Raw genomic sequence first — 11,813 nt, 5'->3', positions numbered from 1 at the left:
AAAGTGTTTAAGTTCTGGTTTTTGTGTAATTTTTTTAATAATAAATAATGAAATTTAGATTTTAGTTTTAAAAAAATATTTAATATAAAAATTACAAAAATTATATATTTTGATAAATATTATGCACATATGTTACCAAAAATTGCAAGGCACCTAAGCGAACATATATCGCAATAAGTAAGCTTAACCTCTTATTTATTTTTTTATTTATTAATAAATTGTAAAGAATCTCAAAGGCAACCTAACCTCACCTCTTTATCCAATTCTTTACACGGCACTATGGCAGCACTATGCCTGTATTTATTTATTTATTTTTTTTCTAATAAGCCATGAAAGAAATGAGTGGATAAAGTTTATAAATTTTGATGTTAAGCCCATATTCAAATAAAATAGTCAAATTAAAAGGTGCTCTTTAATTTGGACATTTGTTAAATTTTTTTTTAAAATTTAATATTATTTTTATGAAAAATATAAAAAACTGTCAAAAAAGTTAGTTACATTTTTTTACCAAAAAAAATTTCTAAAAATACTTTCTAAACCAATACGTATTGGTTTAGAGCATCGATTATCTTTTTCCTGAAATAAATACTCTAATTTGAGAGTAGGTTGACTTTGAACACTTCATATGCATAGGAATCATCTTCATTGCATGGCATCTCAATATCTCATCATATACCATTTTTCTTTTGGTATATACGCATAATATCATATATTATTCAAATCAGTTACCATTCACATGAATTGCATCCAATTCGTCCTTAGTCATATGAATAATTTACTAGTGAAAAATAATGGTTACTGGTGCCATTATTTATTATATTTTTATATTCAGATATCATATCAAAAGGAAAAAGAACCATATATGGTTACTACTGCCATTATTTATCAATCAACAAGTTGAAGAAAGATTCTTATACCAATTGAAATTGACATGATATCTCTTTTAAATCAAATCAAACACAAAATAATACACTGTGTCATAAGGCCCACCATTTTTTTTTCACCCCATTGCAATTTGATTATAAGTACGAAAAGGACTTGACAAGGATTCTTATATAGTTATATTAATGTTTCGCATTTGACAAATCTGTTTTTAAATTCAAGTGTATATATATATATATATATATAAGTTTTTTTCTTTAGAAGAAAAAAAGAAGAAGCTTAGTCCTCGTTATTCTTTTTCTTCTTGTTCTATCTCTTAATATTCGTACTTATCATATTTGTTTTATGATAATTACCTTTTATTATTAGATTAATAAATTAATAAAATTTTCTTTTGCAAGATTTAAATTCATATCCCTTATTTGAAAAAAAAAAAAAAAACTTTATTATATGAGCCACACTAAATAGTAACAATTATCTTCTAAAAAAAAATAGTAACGACTAGTGGGGGTATGCAACAAACCATATAAGGTTTTTTTTTTTTTTTTTTGAGGGCACAAACCATATGAGCTTGACTCATTGTGGGGGTAAAATCCGTCAGCCGATGTTGGGCCATAGTGCATGTATCAGGCCCAACCATGACAAGAAGAAAAGGCATGGGCATAGGATATCCCATCCCAACCATGTTGGGCCGGGCCTGCTTAGGGGCGTCCGAGGAGGAGTACCTCCTCGGACTCGCCAAGTGGGTGTCCAATTCACACTCCATACATGGCAAAAAGTCACCCAATATGAAGGAATAGTGCATGACGTTCAGGAAGGGGGGCAACCACAACTGCCGCATTAAATGCCAATGAACTACTTTTCCAGCCGCATTAATGTGGAAAGGACAGAAAAGCAGAATTATCTTGGCCAGTGCAACTCACAGAAAAGATGGAGGATGACCTATGGGACAGGCACTCAAGTAGAGGACTAAATGGCTGACAAGTGTAGGGTCGTGATCTTACGAAGGATGCTATATAAGAGAAGGAAATCCCCATGGCCAGGGGATCAGAGGGAAGAAGAAAAGGAGAGAAAAAGAGAAAGGAGTGAGAGACAAGAAGCAGAAGATTCAGCCCCAGGGACTGTTATTCCAAAAGCTTGGAGGAATATCCTTACGTCCAACTGGTTGCATGGCTTGTTCATAACTACGTTTCCTCTGTCAAAAACCTAGTTCTTTAACCTACTCTCTACAAATTCATTGTTGAGGGACTTTTGGGCCAGAACCACCCGCTTTTTGGGCCTGAGCCCCAAAACCGCCCCCTACACTCATCATTTATTATTATTATTTTTCATTCATATTACTGACGTGAGAATTAGCTTCTGTACTCCTATGCATTAAATTCATTAAAATGTGAACCAGGGGTGGAGTTAGGATTTTTTATTTGGGGGCCGAATTTTGGTACTAATATATTAGTCTTGAGTCAAAATAAACTATCACACACATGCGTAAATGTACATACACAAATATAGACATTAATATTTTGATACTAGAGTAGGTCATAATTTATAAATATAATGTATATAAAATTAACAACTTTCACATATTTATATTTGCAAGAAAATTTTTTAGGGGAATTTATCAATTTTAAACTCCAACGAGTATACAAAAGTTGTTTAGTTTAATATTAAACATATATAAAAAACGAATTAGAAAAAACAAAAACTATATTGTCTCTATAACTACTAGACCAATTGACAAATTTTATTAGTTTTTAAGAGTATCATTGGACTAACTCAAACATTTGAGAAGGCCAACTACTATTTTTGTAGCTAAATATTTAAAGTTCTTAATACTTACACATAATATAAAATAGTTTTTTTAAATTTTAATCCTTGCTATAGCACGGTCCCTGATGTGAACACATGATAAGTGTTAGACGGCTGTTTGCATTCATATGATGCACCCAAGTCAGTTCCTTTGTGTTTTTCCAAATGACATGACCATTGACCCGATAGAAAAGTTGAAAGTACAATTCTGATTCTATTATGGATAAACTTAACGGCAACCATACCGACATGCCATCTTAGATGCCGTTAAGCTAAGTTATATATGCACACAAGACTAGCCCCAAAAAACTATAGCTTGTTTGCTACATCAAGCGAAATGGCCGTCCTACTTTCCTTGTAATATCCATTACTGTTTTTTGGTTCTTTCTTTTGCTTTCTTGTCATACCTTTTTCCCCAAGAACGGTTTCCGGTAAATAGGATAGAATAGAATAGACGGAGTATCGAATGACCTTTTACTCATGCTAAAAGAAAAATTCTAGTGCTACACTCAATTACATAATTTTGTTCACAATTTGTTTATGTGGTGAGTTGTGGTCTCCATTAATCACAACTCACCACATAAATAAGTTATGAACAAAATTGTGTAATTGGACGTGACATCAAAATTGCTCATGCTAAAAACAAATAGTAGAATAAAAGAATTTGTAATATGCACACAGCGTCGGCATGCCTACTACCCCCTTGCCAATCCAATTTTCGTAATTCGTGCAAAAGTGAAGAAGTGCCTCGTCATACATGCAAAGGGAGTTGATAGATAAATAATAATTCTTTTAATGTTGTATTTGGATGATAAATTTTGAGGTGAGATTATTCAAAGTTGTAAATTGGGAATTCTCAAGTTTATTTTCTTTGTTTTGGTGAATGAGTGAGTGAATTAAAAAATTAGGTGAAATTTGAACTTGAATTACGCGATCAGAGAAGGTCAAGCTACTTCATGGGTTGTGAAGCGAAGGAGAGACCTCAATACTATCATACGGGAATTCTCATTAAATTTTTGTGTCAAATAAGAGTTTGACACCTAGTAAGGAATATATATGTTATGTAGGATCGGATTTTACGGGTTATAAACCCCCTAACCAACATCTTCACTCGAAAATTCGGGTTTCATGATCCCGAACGACTCAGTGATTTAGAGTTGTTTGGTGGGCTTCAAGTTGGATCGGTCTAGGTGGGTAGGTTGGGTTTTCTAGGTCAGTGGACAACTCACTTCCTTAAGGGTTCATTTGGTTTAGGAGATGAAAAAGTGGATGGATAGAAAATGGTGGGAGGATGAAAAAGTGGGAGGATAAAAAATGTTTAGTTTTTCTTCATGTGTGTTTGGTTGGAGTGATGGAAAAGTGGAGGGAGGATAGAAAATAGTGTTTGTATAAATTTACTCTTAAAAAAAAAAAGAATACAAAATATAAGCATTTACTCAACCAACCAAAACAACGAAAACAAAGGCAGGTAGCATGTATAGTGTACACAATTACTAGAAGAAGCATGTAATATGGGCAATTTTGTTCAAATATTTTTGCCCAATTTTCTCCCCAACTTGGGGAGGTTGTGTTTTGATGGTTTTCAACCAAACAACTACAAACATTATTTTCTCCCAACTTTTCTCTTCCCCATTTTTCATCCTCCCTATAATCACTCCAACCAAATGAGTCCAAAGGGATTCATTCATAAAAACAAATGCTTTGTACCACATTATACTTCACTAATCACAACTTGTTATGTATTTTTTTTTTAACTTTTCTTATAAAAATAATTGAAGTGAAAAAAAAAAAAAAAAACGACACACAACATATCACAATTGGTAGAACATAAAATGAAATTCAAAAGGTGGTACAAATAATTTGTATTGATTGTAATTATATGGTGTGTGTGTATGAGAATAATGACTACATTCATTTTGAAATTAGTTAAGTGTTCAAAGAACTCTAAACACCCACAATACCAATAAAAGAATATATAAAAAAAAGGACTTTAAACTTAGGAGAGTATAAATTTAGTATTTTTATTGGATAGTATATAAGTTTAGTTGTCACTCCAATGGTAGACTACAAAATTCTTACCATCTCATAATTATATTCATTAAAAAAAAAAAAAACCATTTTAGATCTTTGTAAAAAACGATATTAATAAAATAGACAAAACTTTTATACAGTATTTTAGGTATTATTTCTTAGATTTTCCTCTTAAGATTCTATCATATGATTACTTAATTTAAAAAATACATTTTTATTCATGAGAAAAAAAATCACATAGTAGAATTTTAAGAGAAATAAACCTAAAAAACAATACTTAAATAATATACTTAAGTCTTATTTCTGAAGAATATTGTAGATGCTATGAAGCATTATTCTTAATATAAAATTTAAAATTTAAAATGTGAAACTAGGGAACCGTACACCGAACTCCTAGAGAAAAATGGAACAGGAGCGTACAAAGCTGTTGTCCCTCGTCGGCAAAAGGTCAAAGAGACCTACTTCATATGCCACTAAGTTACCTACAGCAACAAAGCCAAATAGCTACGTTTCGTTTTGGGACAACTATTCAATTACCAAAAAATCTTTAAATATCACACACACCGCCTCACATACCCACCCACCTTTCAATCTTTCATTCTCTCTCTCTCTCTCTCTCTCTCTTTATCCATTTGTTTTTGCTGTTTTCTCTAAGAAAGAGACTTTTAGTTTCACACTTTCATGGGCTTCTTCGAGCTCTCATCCTCTTCTTCCAAATCCTCAGTCACAGCCCTCAAATGGCTTGGCTTTGTCGCTGCCATATGGGTCCAAGCTATCTCAGGCAACAACTACACCTTCTCAAACTACTCCGATGCCTTGAAGTCCCTAATGAACCTAACCCAACTTGAGCTCAACAATCTCTCTGTGGCCAAAGATGTGGGCAAGGCATTTGGGCTTCTCGCTGGCTTTGCTTCTGACAAATTGCCCACCTGGGTGATCCTCCTTATTGGCTCCGTCGAGGGCCTTGTTGGCTATGGGGCTCAATGGCTTGTTGTCAGTGAAACAATTAAGCCCCTCTCTTATTGGCAGGTACACACCCACTAAAACAAAACTCAAAAAGAGTCCAAAACCCTTAAAAACTCTCTCTGTGTTTTATAAGTAAAATGCAGTTGTAGTTGTACTATACTTGTTAACTACTAATTTGTGTAATTTCTAATGAAATATGAATGAAAAACCAAACCCCACATGCATAACATTCTCTATTTCTTTGTTTTCTTATTGTCTTGTACAAAAAACACACACAATTTAACATTCTAAGCATGTTCACTTTCACATTTTTGAAACCCAAATACCAATTAATTAACCCAAATACCAAATCAAAAAAAAAAAAAAAAATTGCAAATTATTTTTGACATTTTCTAGGGTCGAATATTCCAAAAAATGGTACAAATGGAAAAAAAGAAAAAGAAAAAAAAAAGCTAACTTTTTTTTTTCATTGACACTATATATATACAGATGTGTATATTCTTGTGCATGGGAGGAAACAGCACCACGTGGATGAACACGGCAGTGTTGGTGACGTGTATAAGGAATTTTCGGAGAAACCGAGGTCCGGTGTCCGGAATTCTCAAGGGCTACGTGGGGCTCAGCACCGCCATATTCACCGACGTATGCGCCGCCCTCTTCTACGACGACGCCTCCTCCTTCCTCGTCATGCTCGCCGTCGTTCCCTTAGCCGTCTGCCTCGTCGCCGCCGTGTTCCTCCGCGAGTCCCCTCCGGCGTCCACTAGCTCCGACGAGAAGGAAGAGACGCAGTTCTTCTGGGTCTTCAACGCCGTCGCCGTCTTCGTCGCCGTTTACCTCTTGGCCTACGATTTCATCCCAAGTCCCAGCGCGGTTTTCTCCGAAGCCTTCTCCGCCATTCTTATGGTCCTCTTAGCTTCTCCGCTTGGAGTCCCGGTTTATATCTACTTCAAGAACCGGTCTCGACCGGGTTCAGATGTTGAAGGACAGGTGGGCGAAAGCACTGAACCGTTGTTGGTGACGGCGGCGGCGGCAGCGGAGGGTGAGGATAAGGCTGAGGAAGTGGCGGTGGTTGAGGTGAAGAGAGGACAGCCGTTGATCGGAGAGGAGCACACGATTGTTGAGGCTTTGAAGACCATTGATTTCTGGGTTTTGTTCGTGTCGTTTTTGTGTGGAGTTGGGACTGGTTTGGCGGTGCAGAACAACATGGGTCAGATAGGATTGGCGCTTGGGTACAGTGACGTTTCGATATTCGTTTCGCTTATCAGTATTTGGGGCTTTTTCGGGCGAATCGTCTCGGGTACTGTTTCGGAGTACTTCATCAAGTAAGTCGTTTTCACTCTTTTACTTACCTTGTTGCTTAAGTCTCTGTTTTATGAGCGGTGCTAGGAGCCTAGGACCATCCAAAGTTACATAATTTTTTACAACTATATGGCATGAGTGGTAAGTTGTAAAGATGTGACGGTGGTTTTAATAAAATAAAAAAAGTGGTGGGGGGTCCATATGGGTTCTAGTATTTTTCTTGTTTTATTCTATTTTTTTAAATTATTATTATGGTTATAAAATGAATTGCACTTTATATGAGAAAGTATGAGTAAATATAGAGGCTGTTTAGATTGAGCTTATTTTGCTGAAACTGAAAACTGAAACTGAAAACATTGTAGCAAAATAATTTTTAAATGTGTGAATAATATCGTGAAACCTATTTTTAATGAAAAAGTTGCTGAAAAGTGAAATTTGTGGGTCTGTGAACAGTGCACGAGTCACTGTTCACGATTGACTTGGTCAAATAGTGCGGCTGGAACCAAAAAAAAAAAAAAAAAAATCAGAAAACATAGCCCAGGATTCAGCGGTTTTCCGCTGAATCCAAACAGGCACATAGAACCATAAAAATAAAAGATAAAGAAAGATCTAAAAAGATATCAATTTTGTTTATTAATTAGTAATCACCTTTAGCTATGGGTACATAAATCGCTGAATCCAAACGGGCACATAGAACCATAAAAATAAAAGATAAAGAAAAATCTAAAAAGATATCAATTTTGTTTATTAATTAGTAATCACCTTTAGCCATGTGTACATGACGTAAATTTAGAAGTCTAAGCTTCAATCCATTTTATTAGACTCAACTTGGACCCAAACCTAACTATTACCAAGGTTGAATGTCAACCGTGCATTAAATTATTTTATTTTTTATATGTTAATAATTTAATGATGGTATTTTTGACAGCCAAATGTTGGGGCCACTAGTCGTACTCACTAGTCTCTTGTAAATATAAATATAAATATCACTCAAATCTTTTTGAGCTGTGTGATGGATCTTGATCATGGAGCTTATGTGCATGATTTGATGAAATCACCTCATGTTTTTACAAATAACTTAAATAAAAGTCGAATTCAATTTAAATATTGAGTAAATATATTTCTTCCTTCGGGGTTAAGTTAGTGAGCATGACCCTCTATGTTTATAAATAATGCAAGGGAAATTGTGATGTCCAGGTTCACATGATTCTGAACTTCCTAGAAATTTGTAGGGGTCAACCTATATATTTTTTCCTTTCCCAAAATAACTCTTCAAATAGGTCAAGCTTTATACCATTTCCATGATCTAGAGTGCTTTTGACATCTTCCCTTTAAAATATACATTGTATTTTAATATTATTTAGGGGAGTACTTTTTATGAGTGCCAAATAAATTGTTGTTTTTTTAATCAAGTTGTTTAACCTCCTTTATTTTTCGATTCTTCTCTAGAGTTTACTTTTAATTTATTATTCCTTGGGTAGGAATATTATTAATGGTGTAGGTCAGCATTTGTTGGGTTGCCCCTTTCAGTTCTATAGGAACAGGTTCAATTGAGCTACGTTGTAGCGTTGTTCAGTTGTTGTCAATAATCAACAATTAATAAAGGGTGGTAATAGTTGGGGGAAAGTTTATCTTTTTTTTACTCAACTTTGAATTATTTTTTTCATTCTCATGCCCCACCACTCTACTAGTCTAACCCCTGGAATGGGTAGTGGGAAAGTCATTATCAGGAAATTGTTTTCCTCATAGGAGGTGGTATCTTTTGTCGCTCCTTGTGTTTGAAGAGAGGGATTGAATTGTGGAAAAAAGAGATGAAGAATGGCAGTTGAATTACAGTATATTTCAATCACCTATCATCCTTTTCTCTCTACTACCCGCCACTCAACCGAAAATCCAATCTCTTACCTGAGAATAAGTTGAGGTTGGCTTCGATTGGGTGCTCGGTTAGCCAATAGTGAAAGAGGATGAAAGAGTTCACTCCTCTCGACGTGATTGGGTTGAGTCATGGGTTGATGATGATAAACCTAATTCCAACAACCCATGATCACCTCTAATTGTGATTAAGGCATATTGTCCTTACGATCGTTTCTTCTCTAATTAACCTAACAAAAAAGGAAAGAAAATAGTGTTACTCTTTGAAGCAAAGGAGTTGCTAGGATATCTCATGTGTGCATGATGGACCACGCTCCTAGGGACCATTGATTTGGTCATCCGCTATGATGAAAGAAAATCTCTAGAATGTTACATGTGTGGCCATTTCTTCTCTTTCAACGTATACAAACGTTTCTTTTGCTGTGGGACTGATTGTAACTTAGTGGCAAGGGGAGTTAGGATTTTTTGTTTGGGAGGGCCAAATTTTGGTTACTAATATAGTAGTCATGAGTCAAGATAAACTATTACACATGCATAAATGCATATATATATATATATATATTTAAACATTAATATTTTGATACTAGAATGGGTCATAATTTATAAATATATTGTATATAAATTTAATAACTTTCACATATGTATATTTGCAAGATAATTTTTTTAGGGAAACTTATCATCTTTTAAACTCTAATGAGAATACAAAAGTTGTTTAGTTTGATGTTAATTATGTACAAAAAATAAATTTGAGAAAACAAAAACTACCTTATCTCTATAACTACTACTAGACCGATTGACAAATTCTAATGGTTTTTAAGACCATCATTGGACTAACTCAAACATTTTTTTTTGGGGGGACTTCTATTTTTGTAGCTAGATATTTAAAGTTCTTAATACTTATACATAATATTAAAGAATTTTTTCATGACCCCCCAAGCCTTGCTATGCTCTGCCCCTGCTTAGTGGGTTCAAATGTTTAAGCCATATGATCACAAATACTATGCTTGTGAGTGAGTTAAATTTCAAATATGACCATGTAAATCAAGTGGCCAAACTCATCTTAGTAACCTATGGGCTTTGGATAAATGGTTTACCAAAAAAAAAAAAAAAGGCTTTGGATAAATGACATTATGTAAGATGTCATGTGCTGAAACTCTGCTAATGCTTAATGGTGTCACTTTGAAGTGGGCAGAAACGCAAGTGGGATATCTCCTTGTCTTGTTTACTTTCTGTTATCTACACATTAAATTCTTGACAGTGACACACTTGTCCTAAGTCTTCACCATAGATTTATGCTTGGCTACCATCTTCTTGATTTTGGTAGGTCTTGTATGACAGCCAAAAGATAAAACATAAAAAAGCTCTTTTCAGAGTCCATTTTTGAAACAGATCTTTTCAGAGTCCTTAATGGGTAGTTAAGTCAAGATTGGTAGGTCTCACTGGCATCGATAAATCCAGTGGGCTACCTTATTTAATTTAGAGAGTGGAATTCATCTCATAGAGCTCATGGTCCATGCAAAATGATTAATGTTTGTTTGAAAATAGTTGTTTTGGTTGATTGGCTGAATTACTAATTGGCTCAAAGTGGGTAATAGTATAGCTTTACCCCGAAAACATTAAAAAGCTATACAGACTTTAGAGAGTGAATTTCATCTCATAAAAGTTTTTGTCTATACAAAATTAGTGTGTTTGGATTACTTTTTTTGTGTGCTGAATCACTGATTTGCGGAAAGTGGGCAATAATACAATTGTATATAGAAAAAGTAAGATTTAACCAACTTTTTTTGATGACTTTTTTTTTCCTCTATATTTTTTGTCCTGACAGGAAAGCTGGAACACCAAGGCCTCTTTGGAATGCGGCTGCTCAGATTCTAATGGTTTTTGGTTTCGTTATTTTGGCCCTGGCTCTGCCTGGTTCCTTGTACATTGGTTCAATCTTAGTAGGAATATGCTATGGGATCCGAATAGCCATTAGTGTCCCAACAGCTTCTGAACTTTTTGGTCTAAAATACTATGGTCTCATATACAACATTCTAATCCTCAACCTTCCCCTTGGTTCCTTCCTCTTCTCTGGTCTACTTGCCGGCATTTTATACGACATGGAGGCTACTCCCACTGCTGGAGGCGGCAATACTTGTGTTGGAGCCCATTGTTACAGGACAACCTTTGTGGTCATGGCTGTTGCATGCATTATTGGGTTTGGTCTAGACATTTTATTGTCTATTAGAACCAAAGCTGTTTATACCAAGATTTATGCGAGCAAGAAATCAAAGAAATCCTCTGCACCATCTAATGGCCGAAGACAAATACTAAATTGAAGACAAACAGTAAATTGATTGAAAGATTGGGAGGACAAGAATTAAAGGATTGATGAGCTTTATGCTCTGTGATATCCTACATTCTGCTTAGTTTGCTTGTCATTTTTGTTAAGAGAGGCATATTGTATTAGCTTATCATTTCATATAAGATTATATGTTTTGATATGCATCCCAACTTTGTACTTTTTATTTCATTTTGAAGAGCTTGCGTGTGCAATTCTTTTTTCCTAATTAGTAAAACTAGCATGTAAACTATGTGCTGCTACAATTCTACGTACACTAAGATTTGAGATTATATGTTTAGCTATAGTAATTTATTTAGTTTCTATTTTTTATTTTAAGTTTTTTTACCTGTTTTTTTTTTTTTTTAACTTAAACCATGATAATTTCATGTAATTTTTTGTTAACACTTGTTTTTAACATTCTATCATACGGTTTCAAGGAAGTGTTTCAATCCTAATTAATTTGTATATACTTAGAATTTAGTCAATAAAAAATATTTATCACTTTTTTTTACTAATAAAGAAAAATTTATTAGTTACCCATATAGTGCTTCTAGCACGTTACATGGTCCATATATTGCCACATATTATTCAAGGACCACATATTATTCAAGTATTAACCTTAAGGTGGTTTAGA

At 34.3% G+C, this 11,813-nt stretch overlaps 1 protein-coding gene across 1 annotated transcript; it reads left to right on the top strand.

Moving 5' to 3' along the window:
• The first annotated feature begins 5,293 nt into the window (after nt 1-5,293).
• LOC126707476 (protein NUCLEAR FUSION DEFECTIVE 4-like) lies at nt 5,294-11,495 on the top strand. The gene is made up of 3 exons (XM_050407132.1): nt 5,294-5,748; nt 6,175-7,007; nt 10,682-11,495. Exons 1-3 carry the CDS (start codon nt 5,401-5,403, stop codon nt 11,172-11,174), a joined length of 1,674 nt encoding a protein of 557 aa, XP_050263089.1. The 5' UTR covers nt 5,294-5,400; the 3' UTR covers nt 11,175-11,495.
• The last annotated feature ends 318 nt before the right edge of the window (nt 11,496-11,813 follow it).

The sequence above is a fragment of the Quercus robur genome, chromosome 11, assembly GCF_932294415.1.
Source record: "Quercus robur chromosome 11, dhQueRobu3.1, whole genome shotgun sequence".
Classification (NCBI taxonomy): Eukaryota; Viridiplantae; Streptophyta; class Magnoliopsida; order Fagales; family Fagaceae; genus Quercus; species Quercus robur.
The sequence above is the reverse complement of the archived record's forward strand: the minus strand, read 5'-3'. Positions and strand labels throughout refer to the sequence as shown.